At 41.2% G+C, this 26,833-nt stretch overlaps 1 protein-coding gene and 1 pseudogene across 14 annotated transcripts in view; both read right to left on the minus strand.

Moving 5' to 3' along the window:
• HEATR5A (HEAT repeat containing 5A) overlaps window positions 1-26,833 on the minus strand; it is a 133,487-nt gene that overhangs the window by 21,874 nt on the left and 84,780 nt on the right. For all 14 annotated transcript variants that reach the window (XR_010151081.1, XM_063793293.1, XM_024348691.3 and 11 more), the window contains 7 exons: window positions 17,406-17,585; window positions 14,832-15,071; window positions 12,760-12,941; window positions 9,499-9,567; window positions 7,042-7,221; window positions 4,247-4,469; window positions 207-455 (listed from right to left, as the gene is read on the minus strand). Coding sequence is in view for 13 of the 14 variants with exons in the window: in XM_063793293.1 (XP_063649363.1) it covers window positions 207-455; window positions 4,247-4,469; window positions 7,042-7,221; window positions 9,499-9,567; window positions 12,760-12,941; window positions 14,832-15,071; window positions 17,406-17,585 (1,323 nt within the window). In the remaining variant the exon portion in view is untranslated. The remainder of the gene's footprint in view (window positions 1-206; window positions 456-4,246; window positions 4,470-7,041; window positions 7,222-9,498; window positions 9,568-12,759; window positions 12,942-14,831; window positions 15,072-17,405; window positions 17,586-26,833) is intronic.
• LOC134808346 (ATP synthase F(0) complex subunit C1, mitochondrial-like) lies at window positions 11,389-11,994 on the minus strand (annotated as a pseudogene).

Raw genomic sequence — 26,833 nt, forward strand, 5'->3', positions numbered from 1 at the left:
TATTGACACTAATTCTGACATAAATGAGCAGAGAGTTTAAGTAATTTATTTATATTTTTATTTTCAATTGACAATAATTGTGAGCTTGAGTTGAAATCGTACCACTGTACTCCAGCCTGGGCGAAAGAGCGAAACTCCATCTCAAAAAAAAAAAAACAAAAAAAAACCCCCTAGGGTTGTAAACTTATAAAAGTGGTTTAACTGACCTAAAATAAGATGGAATCTATCAGTGTAGACATCCTCAGGGGACTTTATGGTAGCCCCAGATGATGAACCCTGACACATGGAAGTTGGTGTTACAGGCCTGGAGAGATTAGATGCTCCTTCATCTGGGTCAGCAACAACAAAACCCGTGCTTGTAAGCCACAATGCTGTAGCATGGAGGATAAGTGCCCAGGAGTTGTAATAATGCAATTTTGCATTTTCACTAGTCTCTGCTGTGTAGAAAGCACCACCTAAAGCAAACAGTTTCAGGAAAAATAAAAGAAGAGATTAACTTCCAATATATTTTCTCTTTTTTCTGTTACAAGATATAGACCATTTCCATCACTCCGAAAGTTCCCTTGTACCCTTTTTCAGTCAGTTCCCTATACCCTAAGGCAACTACTTTCTAGTTTTTATCAGCAGATTAGTTCTGCCTATTCTTGAACTTCATATAAATAGAATCACATATACATATGTACTTATTTGTGACTAATATTTTGTTAACAAAATAACCTAACAACATTTTTAGAGATTCATTCATGCTGCTGTGTTATCAGTATTTTGTTATCAATGTTCTTATTTTTACTGGGAGTACAACTGATAGGTCATAGGGCTGATCTACTTTTAACTTCATAAAAAGTTTTCAGCCTAATTAGTAACTTTTTATAATTTAATCGTAAACATTTTAAAACAAAATATGTGTATATGTGTGATTAAAATAAATACCAATACCCATTTACCGACTTCCAAGATGAACATTAACATATTCCCTGATTTTCTTAAATCTCTCTTAATTTTTTTCTTTTTTTTTTCAGACAGTCTCACTGCAGTGGTGTGATGTCGGCTCACTGCCAACCTCTGACTTCTGGGTTCAAGCGATTCTCCCGCCTCAGCCTCCTGAGTAGCTGGGACCACAGGTGTGCACCACCACGCCCAGCTAATTTTTTGTATTTTAGTAGAGATGGGGTTTCACCATGTTGCCCAGGTTGGTCTTGAACTCCTGGGCTCAGGCAATCTGCCCACTTCAGCCTCCCAAAGTGCTGGGATTACAGGTGTGAGCCACCGTGCCTGGCCATTTTTTTGCTTAAAAAACCTAAAACTGTTAATACCACTAATTCTTGCCCCTCCTTCCATGACTACTTTCCTAAAGCCAGTAAGAATGACTCCTAGATATGGTCTTATACTTTCACAATAATGTATGTATTCATTAATAACATACGCTATTTTTTTTTTGTGTTTAAACGTTTACTTAAAAGGCATCATACTGTATGTATCCTTTTTTTTTCTTTGTGTAGATGGGGTTTCACTATGTTGTCCAGGTTGGCCCTGAACTCCTGAGCTCAAGTGACCCTCCCACCTCAGCCTCCTGAGTAGCTGAGACTACCAGCATGCACCACTGTGCCTGGCTTACATGCATCCTTTATTTTTTTTGGCCAGGCACAGTAGCTCATGCCTGTAATCCCAGCACTGTGGGAGGCTGAGGCAGGCAGATCACCTGAGGTCAGGAACTGGAGACCAGCCTGGCTAACATGGAGAAACCCTGTCTCTACTAAAAATACAAAAATTAGCTGGGCGTGGTAGTGCACGCCTGTAGTCCTAGCTACTTGGGAGGCTGAGGCAGGAGAATTGCTTGAACCCAGGAGGTGGAGGTTGCAGTGAGCCGAGATCAAGCCACTGCCCTCCAGACTGGGCCACAGAGCAAGACTCCACCTCAAATAAATAAATAAATAAATAAATAAATTTTTTTCCACTTAACATTATGTTTTTAAGATTTACTTACAGTTGCTATATGTCTGTCATTCATTTTTCTGTTGTGTAAATAAATCAGTTTATTTTCATTTTGTTTCCATTTTTATGCTACTGAAAAGTATAACAAACATTCCATATATCTTTTTGTGTATAATTCCAATGAAAATTCTAATAGAACTAGGCTGGCCACCATAGTGTACACCATAGTCCCAGATGCTTAGGAGGGTGAGGTGGCAGGATCACTTGAGCCCAGCTGTAGTGCACTATGATTGCTCCTGTGAACAGTCATTGTACTCCAGCCTGGGCAACCCAGCAACACCCTGTCTCTAAAAACCAACCAACCAACCAAACAACCAAATACACACACACAAAACTAGTAGAACTTTACAGGCTCATCCTAAAATTCATATCAAAAAGTAAAAATACAATGATAGCTAAGACATTTTGGAATAACATGAAGAAGATTAAGAGTGGCTACAAAGTAACCAACCCATAAAATGCAGTACTAGTAACTGACTAAAAATAAGAACCCTATCCCTATTCCACACACACAAAATAAATTCCAGTTTTACCAAAGTTCAAAATGTAAAAGGCAAAACTGTAAAGCTTGTATGTCTTTATGATCTTAAGTTTAAAAATGTATGCGGTAACATACAAAAACAAACCATAAATGACTGACTGATTACATTCTTTTAATTTTTTTTTTTTTTAGAGAGGGACTTGCTCTGTCACCTAGGCTGGAGTACAGTGGCACGATCATAGCTGCCTGCAGCCTCCAACTCCTGGGCTCATGAGTTCTTCCCACATCAGCCTTCTGAGTAGCTGGGACTATAGGTGTACTACATCACACCCAGCTTATATTAGTTTAAAAAAGGTAAAAGAAAAGGACAAGTTACAGACTGAGAGAAAATACTTACAAGACATGCAACCACAAAGGAATAGTGTTGTGTGTGTGTGTGTGTGTGTGTGTGTGTGTGTGTGTATATATATATATATATATATATATATATATAAGATTAAACAATCAGGAAGAAAACAATTGTTATAAATGAATTTCTGATGCTGCAAAAGAAACAGCACTCGGATATAATTTTAATTTCCTCAGCAAGGCAATTTACTTTTGCAAAAGGGTGTCACTCGCATCAATCAAGATCGCAAGTGCACACCGAACAAAGGAGACAAGGGGGTTTTTATATCCTAATGTGATCTGTATCTCTGTGTTCTTCCCCCATGGGCTGTGGACTGCACAATCTGAGCTGACCCGAATGGCTACTTGTATATATTTTTCTAGATATGGAAGGGAGGGGGACATGAGGTCCAGTGGTGGAGCATGTGGGACGTGCAGTTTCGGGAGGACAATGGGTACAGGTAACCAAAGGAACAGATGTGAGTTATCAATTAAAACTGACAGGGAGAGGGTAGGCTGTTTACAGTAAGTAGAGGCAAGGAGAAACAAGAAAGTTGAGTTTGAGAACAAAGGGTAAGGAAGTTAAAGGCTAAATCTTTTGAAGAGAAACTCAGAAAGATTCATTGTATCTTACAACAAAATAAATACCAAATAGCAGATGGGCAAAGATTATGACTACATTATTTATGGAAGAAACAACTTAAAGATTCTTAATCAAGGAAATAAGAAAATAAAACAATGAAATATTTCATAGCCATCAGATTGGCAAAAATTATTACGTATGATAATACAGTGTGGAGAAATGAAAACAAGTTGCTGGTGGGTGTATCCTTTTTTTTTTTTTTTTGAGACAGAGTCTCACTCTTGTCACCTAGGCTGGAGTGCAGTGGCACGATCTCAGCTCACTGCAACTTCAGCCTCCCGGGTTCAAGCAATCCTCCTGCCTCAGCCTCCCGAGTTGCAGGGATTACAGGCACTCACCACAACACTTGGCTAACTTTTGTGTTTTTAGTAGAGATGGGGTTTCACCATGTTGGCCATGCTGGTCTTGAACTCAGGACCTCAAGTGATCTGCCTGCCTCAGCTTCCCGAACTGCTGGGATTACAGAAGTTTGAGAACAGCCTGGCAACAAGGCAAAACCCCATCTCTACAAAAGATACAAAAATTAGCTGGGCGTGGTGGTGTGTGCCTATAGTCCTTGCTACTTGGGAGGCTGAGGTGGGAGGATCGCCTGAGCCCAGGAGGCAGAGGTTGCAGTGAGCCAAAATTGCACCATGGCACTCCAGCCTGGGAAACAAAGTAAGACCCTGTCAAAAAAAAAAAGAAAAGAAAAGAAAATGTGTTACTGTCACTCTAGGAATTATCTAAGTATTTTATCTCCTTACCTTCAGCAGGAAGTTGGGAGGCAAATTCTGAAGGCAAAGTTAAAAGAGCAAAATCCTGAAGTGCAGCAAGCCAGAGTCTGCTTAGTGTGCCAAGATCTGCATAGACTAAGTCAAGCAGTCCATCTGATGAACATGATCCATTTCTGATACTGTCTTCTAAACAGGTGGTAGTCTTCAAAGGTTGTCTGTGGTTTTTATGTCTTTGCACAGCAATTATGTAGACCTATTAAAGGTTAATTTAAAAACAGGAAAATCTTTTATCTGCTGAAAAGGTGCTATAAAATTTTTATATCTTCCTGAAGAGGCAGACTTACCTTTGAGCATACTGGACTTGAAATGCACTGTGATATCAAGAAGGCCTGTCTGTGTAACTACACACAGAAAACTGGGGTAGAAAGAGTCAAAAATACTATCTTCAATGAGATGTATTAGGGATAACAAATATCTGGTAAATATGATGCCACTTCTCACATTTACAATCATAATATTATATCACGGCACTCTTTCTCACTAAGCCTGGTATGGCCTAATGATCCATCTTAACATACGGCTACAGGTAGCCATCTCTTAACTGAAATACTGAAAATATTTTCATTCAAATGTATCACTAAAGCTCTATAAAAAGTGTACACAAATAGATTTAATATGGATTATAGAATGTTAAAGTAAGCAACACAGTGTATAACATGCACTATCCCTTAATCTACAACTCTAAAATCCAAAAAGCTCTGACAAAACCTAAGTTTTTGGCAAACTAATCTGGTGGAAAACTGATGAACTTATGTGAGGCCATTTAAATCTATATACACAACACAGTATGAATATTCAAACATTAATGTGTTTGATTATAGATTCTATGGTATCGCCCCAGACTTCCCAGATATATATTGGTCAGTCATTATTTATCTTTATTTAAGAAATAATATGAGGAGGTAACAGGCTTAAGCAAAAGCACAGAGATGTAGATTTAGTCTATTTTATTTTATTTTTATTTTTTTGAGAAGAAGTCTCACCCTGTCACCCAGGCTGGAGTGCAGTGGTGCCATCTCAGCTCACTGCAACCTCCGCCTCCCAGGTTCGAGCAATTCTCCTGCCTCAGCTTCCCAAGTAGCTGGGATTACAGGTGCGCACCACCATGCCTGGCTGGTTTTTGTATTTTTAGTAGAGATGGGGTTTCACCACGTTGACCAGGCTGGTCTTGAACTCCTGACCTCAAGTGATCTGCCCGCCTCAGCCTCCCAAAGTGCTGGGATTATAGGCGTGAGCCACCGCGCTGAGGTTATTTTATTTATTTATTTTCTTTTCTTTGAGATGGAGTTTCGCTCTTGTTCCCCAAGCTGGAGTGCAATGATGCGATCTCGGCTCACTGCAACCTCCGCCTCCCGGGTTCAAGCGATTCTCCTGCCTCAGCCTTCCAAGTAGCTGGGATTTACAGGCATATGCCACCACGCCTGGCTAATTTTTTTTCTATTTTTAGTAGAGACGGGGTTTCTCCATGTTGGTCAGGCTGGTCTCGAACTCCTGACCTCAGATGATCCGCCCACCTTGGCCTCCCAAAGTGCTGGGATTACAGGTGTGAGCTACCGTGCTGGCCTAATTTATTTATTTTTAAAATTTTATATAGAGATGGGGTCTCAGTATGTTGCCCAGGCTGATCTCGAACTCCTGGCCTCAAGTAATCCTCTTACCTTGGGCTCCTAAAGTGTTGGGATTACAAGCATGAGCCACTGCACCTGGGCAGACCCAGTTTATTGAATCTAGGCACAACTACTTCCTAATGATGGTTGTGCTAAATAATGACAAAAATAAAGATTCTACAACTTTCAGGTTTAAAATATCTCTACTGGAGGAAACTCTTTTGTACATGTTGGTTAATCTCTTAGATGAAATCTGAGATTACATACCTTCATTAAAATGGTATGTGAACTGGGCCAGGCGTGGTGGCTCATGCTTGTGATCCCAGCACTTTAAGAGGCAGAGGAGAGTGGATCACTTGAGGTCAGGAGTTCAGGACCAACCTGGCCAACACGATGAAACCCCATCTCTACTAAAAATACAAAACTTAGCTGGGCGTGGTGATGCATACCTGTAGTCCCAGCTACTTGGGAGGTTGAGACACGAGAATCACTTGAACCTGGGAGGTGGAGGCTGCAGTGAGCTGAGATTGCCCCAGCCTCGTCAACAGAGCAAGACTCTGTCTACAAAAAAATTATATGTGAACCAAGATTGGTCATGTTTGGTAACTGCTGAAGCTGGGTGATGGGTATATGTAGATTCATTATAAATACTATTAGGTCTACTTTTGCAAATGCTTAAACATTGCATAGTAAATTAAAAAATAATATAGCTTTCTCCTTTATTAGGAAAGTAAATAAGCATTTTACTGTAAGATTTCTTTATCCTTGGAAAATAAAATAACGATACTTACTATTCAAAAATCATTCTATGAAAGAGCATTAGAAAGCATTACATGCTACAGAGTTGATAGAAGATACAAGGAGACCCAAATTTCCAGTAATTCAGGATTCAATAAATGTTGATTTCCACTGGCTACTGTAAGTCTCTCTGGCTCATAAGTGGCATGCTTAAAGTAGGAGATAATAGACTACGGAGGACTCTTTAAAATGCTTGACTAACATATTAACATATAAATACATCACACGTTGGAATTCTTTTTGTTTAACCTTAAAAATGAACTTATTTGTAGTTCATTTTAAACAGTAAATTTCAGTTTATGGCCTAAGGTGTTTATTAACAACTTCCAAAATTCCAGTTACAAATTAAGAAATACCAACCTCTGCCCAGGCTTTAAGCACAGCTAAGATCTCCATGGTAGAAGCACTTTCATTATATAAGTGACTTAGAGCTTCTTTTCCAGCCTGTATTTTAGTTAACGATGAAACAAGCAACTGATGAACTCTTCGGAGATCATTAAGGTCACTTACAACTCCACTTGCTATCCAGGCACTGCAAACCTAGTTTTCAAGAAATTAAAAATTATATTTTAAAATTATAAGTGTCTCCCTTGGCTGGGTGTGGTGGCTCATGCCTGTAATCCCAGCACTTTGGGAGGTGACGCAGGCAGATCGCTTGAGCCCAGGAGTTTGAGACAAGCCTGGGCAACATGGCAAAACTCTGTCTAAAAGAAAATACAAAAATTAGCTGGGCATGGTAATGTGCACCTGTAGTACTAGTTTCTCAGAAGGCTAAGGCAGGAGGATTGCATGAGCCCATGAGTGTGAGGCCACAGTGAGCTAGGATTGAGCCACTACACTCTAGACCTCTAGATTGGGTGGCAGAGTGAGACCCCATCTCTTAAAAAACAAAAAACAAACAAAAAAAGCCCATCTCTTAAAAAAAAAAACTCTCCCTTGTGAGTTCAGCAGAGCTCACTCACATTTCAAGAATCTAGTCACTGAGACTATATTGCTATTGCTTTCGAGAAATCCTATGGAAGGAGACTGATAATGATAGTCAAAAGTCAGCATTTCCAAAGGGAACGAAGTCTAAGGCTGAAGCAAGGAAATCAGTGCTAATGAGTATATAAATTGAACAGTTCTAGATGTATTAATATGGAGAAATGAAGCTATGAAATAATAAAACCCCAACAAAAATTTTGATTGTTTTGAAGACAGTGTAATTTTAATCTTAAAAACAAAACATCATTAATTCTACAATGCAAAACATTTACTCAAGCTATGGTTTTTCCAGGTGCCATGATATTTCTCTTTCGTTCTTTGGGATAGGATCTTGCTCTGTAGCCCAGGCTGGAATGCAGTGGTGCCATCACAGCTCTTGTAGCCTTGACCTCCACAGGGGGATCCTCCCACCTCAGCCTCCTGAGTAGCCAGGGCCACAGGCACATACCACCATGCCTGGCAAATTTTTTATTTTTTTATAGAGAAAGGATCTCCCCGTGTTGCCCAGGCTGGTCTCAAACTCCTGAACTCAAGTGAGCCACTTGCCTGCGCCTCCCAAAGTGTTGGGATTATAGGAATGAGCCACTGTGTCCAGCTGATATTTCTCTTTTTCTAAGGAAAACTTATTTTTCCTCTTCTGTGTATTTGTTTAGTTCTTGTCTCATTTCACAAAATATTTCAAGTGGCTTACAGCAAGAACACACATAGTAAAGTTATAATAAATTAGAGATTCATACATTTAGTTCTCTGAATAGTAAAAGCACTCAACTATTTCCCAAGTACAATTAAATAAAAGAAAGTTGAAAGAACTGACTAAAATTAGTTTTTCCCACTATGGTTATAATTAATTTATGCCAGTCCTGCTTTTAATTAGTTCAGGTCATCCCGGGCTAGATTTTTTTTTTTTTTTTTTTTTTTTTTGAGATGGAGTCTCCCTCTATCGCCCAGGCTGGAGTGCAGTGGCATGATCTCAGCTCACTGCAGCCTCTGCCTCCCCCAGGTTCAAGTGATCCTCCCACCTCAGCCTCCTGAGCAGCTGGGACAACAGACACCTGCCACCACGCCTAGCTAATTTTTTTGTATTTTTAGTAGACTGGGTTTCACCATGTTGGCCAGGCTGGTCTCTAACTCCTGACTTCAAGTGATCCACCTGCCTTGGCCTCCCAAAGTGCTGGGATTACAAGCGTGAGCCAATGTACCTGGCCTAGGGCTGGATATTAAGTGTCTGACAACGCAGTCTGAGAAAAGCAACTGTTTAAAATTGTATATTGTATGGCTCTTAAGTATATGAAAAAGTGCTCAATCTCACTTGAAATACAAATCTAAACTATCCCGAGATAGACTTTTTATTGTATCGTATAGACAAAAATGTAAAAGTCTGATGACTCACAATGTTGCTGGGACTGTGGCAAAACAGGTACTTGTATAACATTGCTGGTGGAAATTTAAATGGTAAACACCTCTAATATCCATCAATTATCCATCAGTTCAATTTTGGGGGAATCCATCAATTCAATTTTGGGGAATTTATCTCACAGATATGCTTACACCCAGTGAAATGACCTATGCACAAGGTCACTCATACAGCACTATTCTAATAGCAAAAGAAAAAAACCCAACGTCCGTCAATATGGAACTGGTTAAATAAATTATAACATATCTATATAGTGGATTATCATGCAGTTATCAAAAAGGAAGAGTAAGTTTAAGAAGAAAAGTGTAAGCTATGATTGACGGTAAGACAACCATAAAGAAAAAACATTGGTAAAAAAATACTAACTGGAGGACTGCTTCCCAAGATTATCTCTTAAGCTTCATCTTTTAACCATTTACCTGACATGCTTTGGCAGTGACATCAGGTGGTGTCTCTGAAGTGAAGGCTGGTCTAAGCGCTGCTCCTACCTGGCAAGAAATTACATGACATATCAAACATCAAGAAGTAAGACAGCACAAGTTCTCCCTCTTTTTAATGTTATTTTAAAATTATTTATTTATAACAGGTATTATGGACAGCTGTTGTTTTGTCTACCCAGTGTATCTTCCCCTGTTTTTAGATAACAACATCCCAATTTTACCTTCGGGGAACGATCTTCTCTCCCCCTTTATTTTTTTTTTGAGACGGAGTCTCGCCCTGTCGCCCAGGCAGGCTGGAGTGCAGTGGCGCAATCTCGGCTCACTACAACCTCCGCCTCCCAGGTTCAAGTGATTCTCCTGCCTCAGCCTCCCAAGTAGCTGGGATTACAGGTGCCTGCCACCGCAACCAGCTAATTTTGTATTTTTAGTAGAGACAGGGTTTCACTATGTTGGCCAGGCTGGTCTCCAACTCCTGACCTCAAGTGATCCAACTGCCTCCTCCCAAAGTGCTGGGATTACAGGTGTGAGCCACTGTGCCCGGCCTCTCTCCAACTCTTAATCCATATTGTTGTTTTGGAGCTGACAGCATTGCCTGGCTCCAGGGACTCATGCTGGGATAATGAAGGCTCTCAAGACTTTCACTGGGAGTACTGGGAAAGAAGCACTGTATCTTTCTGAGGCCCTGGGTGCTAAGAGAGCCATCTTGATATCACTTGGAGAGAATAAACCTGAGAATAAGTCCACTGTGGAAGAAAGCAGAGACAATTAAGAGATTCCTAATAATAATTTTCCTTTACTGCTTGAGTTCTAATTGTATTTCTAGCACTTGCAATTGTAAGACGGCTAAAAATAGAACTCCTCTTAATTAAGTTGAATTATAATATTTCATTCTAATATAATAGTTCTTTTTTTTCTTTTTTTGAGACAAAGTCTCACTCTTGTCCCCCAGGCTGGAGTGCAATGGCATGATCTCGGCTCACTGCAACCTCCACCTTCTGGGTTCAAGTGATTCTCCTGCCTCAGCCTCCGGAGTAGCTGGGATTACAGGCGTCTGTCACCACATCTGGCTAATTTTTGTATTTTTAGTAGAGATGGGGTTTCACCATGTTGGCCAGGCTGGTCTCGAACTCCTGACCTCAGGTGATCCGCCCACCTCGGCCTCCCAAAGTGCTGGGATTACAGGCATGAGCCACTGCGCCCGGCCTCTAATATGATAGTTCTACGTAACTTTAATCCCTTCATTTTGCTTTGTCCCTAAGCATATGTTGGTATTAGCTGAACGAAGTCATGAAGACTGCTAATCAACTGATGAACTGCTCTGGTCTGCCTAACTGCTAGCCATCAGAAGTTGCTTCTGAACAATAATGAGAGATCTTCTTGGATGAATGCTGCTAGAGGATTACAAGACGGCTAATGATTTTGTTATCTTCCTTGTTCTTCTTAAATCGTTCAGTGGACCAGTCAAATAATCAGTTAAAAAGATTACAAAACCAGTAATAGAAACCTGAATCCTTGGGCTGGGGCTGGTGGCTCATGCCTGTAGTCCCAGCACGTTGGAGGTGGAGGCAGACAGATCACTTGAGCCCAAGAGTTTGAGACCAGCCTGCGCAACATGGTAAAACCCTGTCTTTACAAAAAAACACAAAAATTAGCCCAGCGTGGTGGCGTGTGGCTGTAGTTACAGCCACTTCAGGTTGCAGTGAGCCAAAATCATGCCACTGCACTCCAGCCTGGGCAACAGGTTAAGACCTTGTCTCAAAAACAACAACAACACAAACCCCACAGAAATCTGAATCATTTCCTAAGTCTAGAAAATAAATGAAAGAGGTTATATATATTATGAAAATTAACCTTTATTTATTTATTTATTTAGAGAAATGCTGTGTTTAATGGTAAAGCTTAGCACACCAGGAATGGCGTGGAGTTGCAGCTGCAGGGACAGGCAGGTGACCCCCACGGAGCCTCACATGGCGAACAGGATGAAGAAGGAGATCATCAAACAGAAGAGCCCCATGGCCTCAGACAGGGCAAAGCCCAGAATGGCATAGAAGAGGAGTTGCTGCTTGAGAGACAGGTTCCTGGCATAGACAATAATCAAGCTGCCAAACACCGCTCCAATGCCAGCCCCTGAATCAGCCACACCAACTGTGGCTGACCCAGCACCAATAAACTTGGCGGCTGTGTCAGTGTCCCGGGAGACAACACTGGTCTAGAACTCCCGTCTGGCCACCTGGAGTGGGGAGCTGCTGTAGGAAGGCTGTTTAGATGAATTCTCTGGGCTATTCAAGGAGAAGGCAGACACAGGCCTGATTAGACCCCTGGTACAACAGCAGATCAGAGCTGGAGAAATGAGTAATACCCCGGTGGTCTGCATTTTTTCAGTCTCCCAGCTTTAGCCCTTGGTCTCAGCACTCAGCTTCCCCCACCTGGAAAATTAACCTTTAAAGTTACAAAACACTTGTTTTTTTGTTTTTGTTTTCTTTAACAGGGCCTTTTTTTTCCCCCTCTGTGGAGACGGAGGTCTCCCTATGATGCCCAGACTGGACTTGAACTTCTGGGCTCAAGTGATCTTCCTGCCTCAGCCTTCTAAGGAGCTGGGACTACAGGCATACTGCCCTGCCCAAAAGACATGTTTTATGTACTTTGCTTTTACTTGAAGCTTTATAAAATATTAGCTGAAAGATTTCTTCTTCAAACACATGTACTTTCTATATATGGAATATACTGGTGATACGTTAGCAGAGATACCTACTCATTTACGAGGTGATATCCCAATTCAGTTCATAGACAGATCCTCCCCCCTTTCTTCCCTCCCTCCCTTGCTCCCTTCCTTCCTCTCTTCCTTTCTCTTTCCCCCTTTCTTCTTCTTTTTTTTTTTTAACTTTCCCATCCTCAGACAGTTTCGGACTTTTTTTTTTGAGACAGGGTCTGGATCTGTCACCTAGGCTGGAGTGCAGTGGCACAATCTCGGCTCACTGCAACCTCCGTCTCCCAGGCTCAAGTGATTCTCCCAACTCAGCCTGAGACTACCGGTACACTCCACCATGCCAGCTAGTTTTGTATTTTTGGTAGAGATGGGGTTTCGTCATGCTGCCCGGTCTTGAACTCCTGGGCTCAAAGCTACCTACCCGCCTTGGCCTCCCGAAGTGCTGGGATTACAGGCGTGAGTCACCATGCCGGGCCTCATAGACTTTTTATCTGTGTGTTTAATAATAAAATTCTCTAAAAGAAAGTGCTTACATTGGCTTGATACTGTTCCAGAATCACATGACCTGGAAACTCTGGTTCTGGAACAGTTGCAAATCGCCGAATAACAACTAACAGCATTTCAAGGCCAGAAAGACGGAGCTGGTCACTGTGATCTGTGGCAGCCATAAAAGCCATGCGAATTAAGTCAGCAAGATGCAGTACCAAAAAGTCATCTATAAGATTAAAAAACATATTGAGAGAAAAAAAGATTAGAAAATATCAAAAAAATGTGCTGGAACTAAGACTTACATTAAGTGATAATTTTTCCTCCTTTAAGTACCTCTGACTTGATATACTGTTTTTGCTGTTTGTTAAATAGAGACTTTAAAGCTGGATTTAATGTACACTGCAAATACACACAAGAAAACTGTCCCAAAGCTAGTAAGTATATCCAGCTACTCAGGGCAGAATTAGCATTTTTTAAGGGTCCTAATAGTATCTTCAATAAAATTTTGTTCAGCTTTTATGATAAAAGTACATTAGTTGGTATGGAGGAGACTTTGGGCTTTGACTAATTAAGCAGAAATTTATTTTCTTTATGTCAGGTTGAAGCTAAGACATAATGTTCCTTTAAAAAAAAGTTTTATGCGGCTCTTTCTATGAATGACAATATCTTATTTTTACATATACTGCCAAACATACAAATGATGGGAGTATAAAAAACATTTCTAGTTGTAGAAATGATAAATGGTAATTCCTTTCATTCCTACAACACATTGTTTGGTATAATATATCTCCTGTGGAGAGATATAAGAAAATCATTTAACAGAAGAAATCACGTCTTAGTAAATGCCAACTACAACTTTAACTGAGAGCACAGGAATCAGTTAAGTATCTACAGTATGTAAATTTTGTAACTGTAAAGTATCTAGCACAGTGCTCATCACAAGAGACTCAATAAATGCATACTTAAAAAATAATAAAACCAGAGATACCTAATTCATACTCAGACTGGCAACAGCAACATTTTGCTTTGTAATTCTTTTGTCTGGTAAAGAATACTTCTAAGGAATTTAGAAATATGCACTGTGGACAGGTGTGGTGGCTAATGCCTGTAATCCCAGCACTTTGGGAGGCTGAGGTGGGAGAGTCACTTAAGCCCAAAAGTTTGAGACAGCCTGGGCAACATAATAAGATCTCACTTCTACAGAAAAATTAAAAAATTAGATGGGGATGTTGGTATATGCCTGTTGTCCCAGCTACTCGGGAGGCTGGGGTGGGAGGATTGCTTGAGCCTGGAAGGTTGAGGTTACAGTGAGCTGTGATCATGCCACTGCACTCCAGCCTGGGTGACAGAGTGAAATGCTGTCTAAAAAAAAAAAAAAAAAAAAAAAGGACAAATATGTATTGTGTCTTTGAACATATGAGCTTCAGTGAATTTAAAAAATCAGACATCAAACCATAAAGGCAAACATAAATAGGTAAAAATAATACAGTTAAACAGTAAGAGGTGGTCAAAATGGTCTTACAATCAGGTTTACTTAACATTGAGAAAGGCTCAAATGTTTTTTAGTTAATATCTATGATACTAAAATAATCTGTAAGCAAAAACTGGCCCAAGTTACAAACCAGGAAATAATTTTTGAGAACTAGTAAATGTTCATACTATTTCCCAAGAACCAATTATTTTCTATAAACTTAATGCATTGCACATGCTCATTAAAGTGAATGCCAATATAAGCAGCTTAACCATTAAAAACGTATTTAAACATGAAGTGATGTGATCACGGCTCACTGCAAGCTCAAACTCCTGGGCTCAAGTGATACTCCTGCCTCAGCCTCCCCAGTAGCTGGAACTATAGGTGCATGCCACCATGCCCTGCTAATTAAAATTTTTTTTAAAATAGAGACAACGTTTCATTGTTGCCCAGGCTGGTTTCAAACTCCTGGGCTCAAGTGATCCTCCTGCCTCAGCCTCCCAAAGTGTTGGGATTACAGGTATGAGCCACTGTGTCTGGCTAGTTTCACTTTTAAAAAATATTTTAATATTTTAAATATTAAAACCATAAGCAGACAGCATTTTTACACATATCATTTGGTGTTTTCATCACTACGTCACTTACTTCTTGAATCTCTTTTTTTCATTTCTTGTGCTAAAGCAATGTCAAAATGTGCACTGTTAGCATTCTCACATTGGTTAATTATCCTACAGACACATTCAGCAGCAAAGACTCTAGTAGCCCATCGGGGATTGGTAAAAGGATGGGATTTTTCATCACGTCTGGTGGTCAGGACTGAGGCATCATCCCCTTTATCTCCTTCTTCTTCTTGCATTGTATCCACACAAGTTACAGCTGTAAAATCTTTTATTAAAGGAGAACATACGTAATTATAATCAACTGAAAGATACATATATATATCAAAAGGAACAAAAAAATGACTTCAAATTCAGACTAGAGTTGCTCAACTATCAATTGCTACTGATCAATCATCTTTTTAATAACATCAAATAATTAGGTCTAATAACTACAGACAACTAAACAGCTGTCTAAAGGAGATGCTATAAGAACTGTTCCAGGTCAAAATGACCAAGCTGTTAAATTATACTCAAAGTAAAAAACAAACACAATAAAAAATATTTAAAAAAACAAACAAACACAATAGTAGATACTGAAATAATTATCAATCCCCTGCAAGTAGATGGATGTACTTAAGGAGACTCAAAATTCTCTAGTAGGGAGTGTGGGTGGGATACATTGGGAAGGCTGTTTTAACACTGGAGCCTTGCATGGATTTCAGGAGGTTCCTGAATCTACTGAAATTGTCTGAAAATATTTTTCTTAGGATAGACTTATTGCTACCATTACAGTATCAAAGGTGTACTGATAGCTGGTCACTGAGTAGTGAATTATCTCCTCTACTTATTAACTGTTACATTTACAAACTGTTTAACAACTGAAAATGGAACTAATGCTATGAAACAAACCAAACTGCTTTTCTTATATTATCCCGTATGTCAATATTTTTTTGCACGTTAGAATACCAAACATGACACAAATAAAGTTATGGTCAAGTTAACAGAGCCTGGAAGGTGTTTTCCTGAGAAGGTATGGAGCCAAACCTCAGAAGATGAAGAATTAATGGCAAGATAAAATTGAGCAAGCTCAGGGAGTATGAATGCAAAATTAAAAAAAGTTAATTGAGACACCAGGAAAATGTAATCAGTCTATCTATGCACACATATATTTTTTTTTTGAGACAAGATCTTGCTCTGTTATACAATCATGGCTCACTGCAGCCTCAAACACCTGGGCTCAGGTGACATTTTCTTTTAAAGAAGTCCTTGCAATTTCTTGAGTAGTGGGGAACAGAAGAGAAAATTAGAAAAATAAAATATGTAAAGCGTAATAGTTGAAACAGCCAGTGTAAATCATTGGAAGAGGGACCAATAAGAATCAAGATAGACAGAGCTGAGAATACAAAACATTCCAGGAATTTGGTGTTAACTTTTCTCCTATCACACAATTCAGACATGAGAGCTACATTAAATTCTAAGGCTTGGGCAACTGAGTTGGGAGCACTGAAGTACAGTGGAAGGCTTGTGGATTTTAAAAGTTATGTAGGCGTAGGACTGAATCTGTCTATGTCTTCAGGCAGGTTACCTCTCCAAGCCTATTTTCTCTTCTATAAAACAGAATAAAATTGCCTATGCATAGAATGGGTTAAAGGCTTAAATCAGATAAATTATATACAGTTCTTGGAAAATAACTGGTTTTTCTCTTCTCTCTTCCTCTCATTTATTTTCTCTCTTACTCCAAGGATACAAATTTTAAAGATTTGAATATACTTTCTCATGAACAATTATCTTGTATTACTAAAGACATTAGGGTAATAACGGTTCTCTAATACTACTTGAAATTAACATTATTGTATGTAGTGAAACTGGCTTGCTCAAAATGTCATAACTTTGTATAACTTTCTCTTATGGTGACTAAGTAATTTCATATGGTGCGAGGGGTGGGGTGGGTATGTATGAACATATGTATGTATGTATGTATGTATGTAGAGACAGGGTTTCACTCTGTTGCCCAGGCTGGAGTGCAGTGGTGTGATCTTGGCTCACTGCAACCTCTGCCTCTTGGGCTCAAGCAATCCTCCCATCTTAGCTTCCTGAGCAGCTGGGACTACAGGTGTGAGCCACCAGGCCCAGCTAATTAAAAAAAATTTTTTTTTTTGTAGAGATGGTGTTTTGCCACGTTGCCCAGGCTGGTCTCAAACTCCTGGACTTGAGCAATCTGCCTGCCTCAGCCTCCCAAAGTGTTGTGATTACAGGGGTAAGCCACCACACCTGGTCTCAAATATTTGTTGTATGTATGAAAAGAAATGATGGGAACAATATACATCAAGTCACACCTTTTAGGGCATAAATAGTAACTCTACTTTTTAATTTGTTTTATATAGGAAAGTCATCTAAGACAGCCAAAGGGAAAAAGAGCAGGCTTAAGTATTGGATTTATATTGTTCAAATTACAGAGAATTCTAAAACACTAGAAATACAATCTTCATTTGAAGAAAAGCAACAATCAGTCAGAATCCAGCTAGTTAGACAAGACTGATGAATTCTCAGTGGTAAACAATTTTATGTAAAGTTTCAAATTTCAATTTTATTATTTTAACTGATAATGTCCAATACTTACCAGCTGATGCAGCAAGTACATCTTTACAAAGCTTTAACCACAGGGAGAGTTTTTCCACTGCCATAGATGTAAGCATATAATTTAAAGTCTCTTTGATATCATGGCATAATCTCTCATCTGTCTCTTTGTCTAGTAAGATCAATAATGCCCCCTCAAGGCCAACTTCTCTGATGTTAGCATCTGACAAGAAGAAAATCAATTATCTAAGTAATACAGAAAACAAAACTACCATATCAGAAGCGCACACATTCAGTAGTTATTCAAATAGTAGATAAAAATACATCTTAAAGAACTAGCCCAAATACTGTGCTTTAATCTACTGAGATCCATTTTAGTTCACACTTGAATTTTGGGATTTATGATCCTATATAGCAGTATTTTATGTAATGTCACTGAAAAAAAGTATTAATATGTTATTATTAATATGTTTTCTTAATCAGGTAAAAACTTTTACCCAATTAGTGTCCAATACTTATAAAATTTTTTTTTCTTTATTCGAGACAGAATTTCGCTCTTGTTGCCCAGGCTAGAGTGCAATGGCACGATCTCGGCTCACTGCAACCTCCGCCTCCCAGGTTCAAGCAATTCTCCTGCCTCAGCCTCCCTAGTAGCTAGAATTACAGGCACCCGCCACCACGCCCAGCTAATTTTTTATATTTTTAGTAGAGATGGGGTTTCACTACGTTGCCCAGGCTGGTCTCAAATTCCTGACCTGAGGCGATCCACCCATCTCAGCCTCCCAAAGTGCTGAGATTACAGGTGTGAGCCACTGAACCCAGCTCAATACTTACAAATTTTATTCAGTGCTTAATTTTTTTTTTTCCTTTTGAGACAGAGTCTCACTCTATCACCCAAGATGGAGTGAAGTGGTGCAATCTCGGCTCACTGCAACCTCTGCCTCCCGGGTTGAAGTGGTTCTCCTGCCTCAGTCTCCTAAGTAGCTGGGACTACAGGTGCCTGCCACCACGTCTGGCTAATTTTTGTATTTTTAGTAGAAACGGGGTTTCACCATGTTGGTCAGGCTGGTCTTGAACTCCTGACCTCAAGTGATCCACCCACCTTGACCTCCCAAAGTGCTGGGATTATAGGCGTTGAGCCACAGTGCCCAGACTCCAGTGATTCTTAATATAATTCTTTTCTTTTCTTTTTTTTTTTTTTTTGAGACCAAGTCTTGCTCTGTCACCCAGGCTGGAGTGCAGTGGCATAATCTTGGCTCACTGCAACCTCCGCCTCCTGAGTTCAAGCAATTCTCCTGTCTCAGCCTCCTGAGTAGCTGGGACTAGAGGCGACCACCACCATGCCCTGCTAATTTTTGTATTTTCAGTAGAGACGGGTTTCACCAGTGGTCAGGCTGGTCCCGAACTCCTGACCTTAGGTGATCCACATGCCTAGGCCTCCCAAAGTGCTAGGATTATAGGCATGAGCCACCACGCCTGGCCCAGTATAATTATTTTCTAGTTTTAAAAAAACATAATTAAGTTTTCCTTATTCTGGTATAAAGCTTTAAAATATATTAACGTGAGAGTAAAGCTCAAACAGAAAACAAACACTATATGGAAAACACTGTTTAATTACTACAACTAAGCTATTGTGGACTACTGAATAAACATATATCACGATATAATATTCTCACTACAAGGTAATACCTCAAAGGGGAAATACTAGCCTTGATCTAGCATCTACTATTACCTTTAATTCTGAAAATGCCAAAAGGACAAATACATTTTCTCTTGAAGAGTTAACTCATCTAGCATTTATGAAAGCATGTAGATTTGAAAGGTTATATTATTAGTAGACTATTCTATTTATTTATTATTTTGGAGACAGAGTCTCGCTCTGTCGCCCAGGTTGGAGTACAGTGGCACAATCTCACTGCAATCTCTGCCTCCTGAGTTCAAGCGATTCTCCCGTCTCAGCCTCTCCAGTAGCTGGGATTACAGGCATGTGCTACCATGCCCAGCTAATTTTTTTTTATTACCTTGTAGAGACAAGGTTTCACCATGTTGGCCAGGCTGGTCTTGAACTCCTGACCTCAGATCCACCCGCCTCAGCCTCCCAAAGTGTTGGGATTGTAGGAGTGAGCCACTGTGCCTGGCCTTTGTGGGTGTTTTGTTTTGTTGGTACTAGACTATTTTAAAAGAGAAATTATCTTTTAAATATTAGAAGGAGGTGATAGAAATGTTTCAGATTAGGGATCTAACAAGATATAATAGCTAAGGTAATGCGAGTCATGACTGGATCTTAGATTTAGGTGGCAGTGAGGGGAGAGGAATAATAAAGGACATTTTTTGGATGACTAGGGAAATGTGTGTGAGGGCTGCAAATCAATATTGATTTTCTTAGGTGTGTGATCATGTACGGGTATGTCCTTCGCATTAGTCCATTTTCATACTGCTATAAAGACATACCCAAGACTGGGTAATTTATTTAAAAAAGAGGTTTCAGTCCAGGCACAGTGGCTCACGCCCATAATCCCAGCACTTTGGGAGGCTGAGGCAGGTGGATCACCTGAGGTCAGGAGTTTGAGACTAGCCTGGCCAACATGGTGAAACCCCATCTCACTAAAAATACAAAAAATTAGCCAGGCGTGGTGGCAGGTGCCTGTAATCCTAGCTACTTGGGCAGCTGAGGCAGGAGAATCGCTTGAACCCAGGAGGCGGAGCTTGCAGTAGGCCAAGGTTGCACCATTGCACTCCAGCCTGGGAGATGGAGTGAGACTCTGTCTTGAAAGAAAAGGAAAAAAAAAAAAAAGAGGTTTCATTGACTCACAGTTCCACATGATTGGGGAGGCCTCAGGAAACATACAATCATGGTGGAAGGGGAAGACGCATGTCTTACATGGCAGCAAGCAAAAGAGAACATGTGAAGGAGGCAAAGGGGGAAGAGCCCCTTATAAAACCATCAGATCTTGTGAGAACTCACTATCACAAGAACAGCATGGGGGAAACTGTCCCCATGATCCATTTACCTCCCACCAGGTACCTCTTTCAACAACTGGGGATTATAATTGAAAATGAGACTTGGGTGGGGACACAAAGCCAAGCCATATCATTCCACCCCTGGCCCCTCCCAAGTCTTATGTCCACATTTCAAAACCAATCATGCCTTCCCAACAGTCTCCCAAAGTCTTAATTCATTTCAGCATTAACTCAAAAGTCCATAGTCCAAAGTCTCATCTGAGACAAGGCAAGTCACTTTGGCCTATGAGCCTGTAAAATCAAAAGCAAGTTAGTTACTTCCTAGATACAATGGGGGTACAGGCATTGGGTAAATACTCTTGTCCCAAATGGGAGAAATTGGGCTGCAGTCCCCATGCAAGTCCAAAATCCAGTGGGGCAGTCATAAAATCTGAAAGCTCCGAAGTGATCTCCTTTGATTCCATGTCTCATATCCAGGGAACACTGATGCAAGAGGTGGGCTCCTACAGCCTTGGGCAGCTCCACCCCTGTGGCTTTGCAGGGTATAGCCCCCTGCCCCAGCTACTTTCACAGCTGGCGTTGAGTGTATGTGGCTTTTTCAGGCGCACAGTGTAAGCTGTCAGTGGATCTACCACTCTGGGGTCTAGAGACCCTCTTCTTTTTTATTTTTTTGAGATGGAGTCTCGCTCTGTCATCCAGGCTAGAGTGCAATGGCATGGTCTCGGCTCACTGCAACCTCCACCTCCCAGGTTCATGTGATTCTCCTGCCTCAGCCTCCTGAGTAGCTGGGATTACAGGCATGCACCACCATGCCTGGCTAATTTTTCTATTTTTAGTAGAGATGGGGTTTCACCATGTTGCCCAAGCTGGTCTTGAACTCCTGACCTCGTGATCCACCTGCCTTGGCCTCCCAAAGTGCTGGGATTATGGGCATGAGCCATCATGCCCGGCCTTGACAGTGGTCCTCTTCTTACAGCTCCACTAGGCAGTGCCTCAGTGGGGACTCTGTGTGGGGGCTCTGACCCTTCATTTTCCCTTTGCACTGCCCTAGCGGAGGTTCTCCATGAGGGCTTCACCCCTGTAGCAGACTTCTGCCTGGACATCTGGGCATTTCCATGCATCCTCAGAAATCTAGGTGGAAGTTCCCAAACCTCAGTTCTTGAATTCTGTGGACCAGCAGGCCCAACACCATGTAGAAGCTGCCAAGGTTTGGGGCTTGCACTCTCTGAAGCAATGACCTGAGCTGTACCTTGGTCCCTTTTAGCCATGGCTGGAACAGCTGGAACACAAGGCAACAATTCCCAAGGCTGCACAGAGCAGGGGGACCCTGGGTCTGACCCATAAAACCATTTTTCCCTCCTAGGCCTCTGGGAGGGGCTGTTGCTGAGGTCTTTGACATGCCCTGGAGACATTTTCTTCATTGTCTTGGCGAAAAGATTAACATTCGAGGCCAGCACTGGTAGCTCACACCTGTAATCCCAGCACTTTGGGAGGCCAAGGTGGGGGGATCACGAGGTCAAGAGATCGAGACCATCCTGGCTAACAAGTAGTGAAACCCCGTCTCTACTAAAAAATACAAAAAATTAACTGGGTGTGGTGGCAGGTGCCTGTAGTCCCAGCTATTCAGGAGGCTGAGGCAGGAGAATAGCATGAACCCAGGAGGCAGAGCTTGCAGTGAGCTGAGATTGCGCCACTGCGCTCCAGCCTGGGTGACAGAGTGAGACTCTGTCTCAAAAAAAAAAAAAAAAAAAAAAGAAAGATTAACATTTGACTCCTTGTTACTTATGAAAATTTCTGCAGTGCGCTTGAATTTCTCCCCAGAAAATGGGGTTTTCTTTTCTATCACATCCTCAGGCTGCAAATTTTCCAAACTTTTATATGCTCTGCTTCCCTCACCACTTTTTTTTTTTTTTTGAGACAGAGTCTCACTTTGTCGCCCAGGCTGGAGTGCAGTGGTGCAATCTCAACTCACTGCAGCCTCCGCCTCCTGGGTTCAAATGATTCTCCTGCCTCAGCCTCCCCAGTAGCTGGGATTACAGGTGCCACCACCACGCATGGCTAAGTTTTGTATTTTTAGTAGAGATGGGTTTTCATCATTTGGCCAGGCTGGTCTCAAACTCCTGACCTCAGGTGATCCACCCACGTCAGCCCCTCAAAGTGCTGGGATTACAGGCATGAGCCACCGCACCCAGCCTCTGATTCCCTTTTAAATATAAATTCCAATTTCAGATAATCTCTCTCAAGTTCAAAGTTTCACAGATCTCTAGGGCAGGAGCAAAACGCTGCCAGTCTCTTTGCTTAAGCATAGCAAGAGTGACCTTTACTACAATTCCTAGAAGTTCCTCAACTCAATCTAAGACCATCTCACCTTGGGCTTCATTGTCCACATTATTATCAGCATTTTGGTCAAAGCCATTCAACAAGTCTCTAGAAGTTCCAGACTTTGCCACATCTTCCTGTCTTCTTCTGAGCCCTCCAAACCATTCCAACCACTGCCTATTACCCAATTCTAAAGCTGCTTCCAAATTTTTGGGTATCTTTATAGCAGTGCCCCACTCCTGGTACCAATTTACTGTATTAGTCTGTTTTCACACTGCTATAAAGAGACACCTGGGACTGGGTAATTTATAAAGAAAAGAGGTTTAATTGACTCACAATTCTGCATTGTTAGGGAGGCCTCAGGAAACTTACAATCATGGTGGAAGGGGAAGAGGCACGTTTTACATGGCAGCAGGTAAGAGTGTGTGTGAAGGAACTGAAGGGGCAAGAGCCCCTTATGAAACCATCAGATCTCATGAGAACGCACTCACTATCATGAGACCACCATGTGGGAAACCGCTCCCATGATCCAATCACCCCCTACTAGGTCCCTCCCTCAACACCTGGGGATTGTAATTCAAGATGAGACTTGGATTGGGACACAAAGCCAAACCATATCCTTCTTCTTGGGAAATGCAAACTTAAGCATTTAGGGTGAACTGTCATGATGTCTGGGGCCTGCTTTAAGATGATTTGGCAAAAGGTTTACGTGTGTATATGGAGGGAGATGTCTATAAAATAAGTGTCATAAAGAGATTAAGTAGATGAATCAACATGTTCACTGCATAATTCTTTTGGGTTCAAAAAATTATAGTATCTGTTATCATGATCTGTGATCAGTGATCTTTGATGTTACTATTTTAATTGTTTTGGAGTGCCACAAACTATGCCCACGCAAAACAGCAAATTTATTCAATAAATGTTGAGTGTGTTCTGACTGCTCCATGCCATTTCTCTTTCTCTCCTGGCCATTTCCCATCTCTTTTATTCTAATCAGTCCTCTCTATTTTCTGAGACACAACAGTATCAAAATTAGGCCAATGAATAACACTGCAATGGCCTTGCAGTGTTCATGTGAAAGGAAGAGTCACACGTCCCTCACTTTAAATCAAGAGCTGGAAATGATTTAAGCTTAGTGAGAAAGGCATCTCAAAAGCCAAGACAGATCAAAAGTTAAGTGTCTCTTAGGTCAGTTATCTAAGTTGTGAATGCAAAAGAAAAGTTCTTGAAGGAAATTTAAAAAGCTACTCCAGTGAACACACAAATGATAAGGAAGATAAACAACCTTATTAACCAACACAGAGATAGTTTTAGTGATCTGGACAGAAGTTCAAATCAGGCTCACGCCTGTAATCCCAGCACTTTGAGAGACCGAGGTGGGCAGATCACCTAAGGTCAGGAGTTCAAGACCAGCCTAGCCAACATGATGAAACCCTGTCTCTGCTAAAAATACAAAAATTAGCCAGGCATGGTGGCGGACGCCTGTAATCCCACCTACTCGGGAGGCTGAGGCAGAAGAATCACTTGAACCCGGAAGACGGAGGTTGCAGTGAGCCAAGATCACACCACTGCACTCCAGCCTGGGTGACACAGCAAGACTCCATCTCAAAAAAAAAAAAAAAGTTCAAATCAGCCACAACATTGAGCCTGATGCAGAGCAAGGCCCTAACTCTCTTTAATTCTTTGAAGGCTGGGAGAGGTGAGGAGGCTACAGAAGAAAAGGTAGAAACTAGCAGAGGTTGGTTCATGGTGTTAAGGAAATAAGCAGTCTCCATAACATAAAAATGGAAGATAAAGCAGCAAATCCTGATATGGAAGCTTCATCAAGTTAGCCAGAAGACGTAGCTAAGGTCAAAACAACAGTTTTTCTTTTTCTTTCCTTTTTTTGAGGCTGAGTCTTGCTCTATCACCCAGGCTGGAGTACAGTGGCGTGATCTTGGCTCACTGCAACCTCTGCCTCCCGGGTTCAAGCTATTCTCGTGCCTCAGTCTCCTGAGTAGCTGGGATTACAGGCACCCACCATCATCACATCCGGCTAATTTTGTATTTTTAATAGAGATGGGGTTTCACCATGTTGGCCAGGCTGGTCTTGAACTCCTGACCTCAAGTGATCCACCCACCTCGGCCTTCCAAAGTGTTGGGATAACAGGCAAGAGCCCAGCCTAAAACAACAGATTTCAAAGTATATGAAATAGCCTTCTATTGGAAGATGCCATCTGGGACTTTCATAGCTAGAGAGGAGAAGCCAATTCCTAGATTCAAAGGATAGGCTGACTCTCTTGTGATGGGCTAATGCAGCTGGTGACTTTAATGCCAGTGCTCACTGACCATTCCAAATATCCCATGGTTCTTAAGGATTATGCTTAATTGGCCAGGCATGGTGGCTCACACCTGTAATCCCAGCACTTTGGGAGGCTGAGGCAGGTGGATCACTTGAGCCCAGGAGTTCAAGACCAGCCTGGGCAACAAGGTGAGACCCCCATCTCTACAAAAAATACAAAAAAAAAAATTTAGCTGGGTGTGGTGACATTCATCTGTGGTCCAGCTACCAAGGAGGCTGAGGTGGAAAGATCACATGAGCCTGGAAAGTAGAGGCTGAAGTGAGCCCAGGTCGTGCCACTGCACTCCAGCCAGGGCGACAGAGACAGACCCTGTCTCAAAAAAAAAAAAAAAAAAAAAAAAGAACTATGCCAAATCTGCCTGGATGATAGCATATCTGTTTACAACTGGGTTTACTGAATATTTTAAGTCCACTGTTAAGACTTAGTGCTCAGAAAAAAAAAAAAGATTATTTTCAAAATATTACTGCTCACTGACAATGTGCCTAGTTACCCAAGAGCTCTCGTGGAGGCGTACAAGGAGATAAATGTTGTTTTCATGCCTGTTAACACAATATCCATTCTGCAGATTAAGGAGTCATTTTGATTTTCAGGTTGTCTTATTTAAAAAATACATTTTATAAGGCTACAGCTGCCACAGACGGATGGATCCAGGCAAAGTAACTGAAAACCTTCTGGAAAGGATTATCATTCTAGATGGTTTCTGGAGATGGAATCTACTCCTGGTGAAGATGCTGTGAACACTGTTGAAATTACAACAAAGGATTCAGAATATTACGTGAATTTAGTTGATAAAGTGGTAGCAGGTTTGAGAGAATTGATTCTAGTTTTCAAAGTTCTACTCTAAGTAAAATGCTATCAAAAAGCATTGCATGTTACAGAGTAATCTTTCATGAAAGGAAGTCGATGGATATGGCAAACTTCATTGCTGTCTTATTTTAAGAAATGGCCAGCCGGGTGTGGTGGCTCACGCCTTTAGTCCCAGCACTTTGGGAGGCCGAGGCGAGTGGATCATGAGGTCAGGAGATTGAGACAATCCTGGCTAACATGGTGAAACCCTGTCTCTACTAAAAATATAAAAAATTAGCTGGGTGTGGTGGTGGGCACCTGTAGTCCCAGCTACTTGGGAGGCTGAGGCAGGAGAATGGCGGAAACCCGGGAGGCGGAGCTTGCAGTGAGCCAAGATTGTGCCACTGCACTTCAGCCTGGGCAACAGAGCAAGACTCCATCTCAAAAAAAAAAAAGAAAAAGAAATCGCCACAGCCACCCCCTCAAACCTTTAGCAACCACCACCCTGATTAAGCAGCCATCAACGCTGAGGCAAGACCCTCTACCAGCAAAAAGATTATGACTCACTGAAGGCTCAGATGATGGTTAGCATCTTTTAGCAATAAAGAATTTTTAATTTAAGGTATGTACATTGCTTTTTTAGCCATAATGCTATTTCACACTTAGCAGACTACAGTATAGTACAAACATAACTCTGATATGCACTGGAAAACAAAAAAATTCCTGACTTGCTTTATTGCATGGTCTGGAACCAAACCCACAATACTAGGTATTGTGTATAGGTATGCCTATATAGCAGCCCAGCCATGCTGATTAATTCAAGTTGAAGCAAAAGTTTTTATTTTTGTTTTTGTTAGAGACAAGGTCCCACTATATTGCTCAGGCTGGCCTTGAATTCCTGGGCTAAAGTGATCTTCTCACCTCAGCCTCTAAGGAAGCTGGGACTACAAGTACATGCTGCCACAACTGGGCCAGCTCGCTAAACATTTTAATGTCCTAAGAATAAAACTGTTACTTAAAGAGCATAGATTACTGATAGTAAAATATATTATGGACCTAAAAG

This window comes from Pan troglodytes, chromosome 15, assembly GCF_028858775.2.
Source record: "Pan troglodytes isolate AG18354 chromosome 15, NHGRI_mPanTro3-v2.0_pri, whole genome shotgun sequence".
Lineage (NCBI taxonomy): Eukaryota > Metazoa > Chordata > Mammalia > Primates > Hominidae > Pan > Pan troglodytes.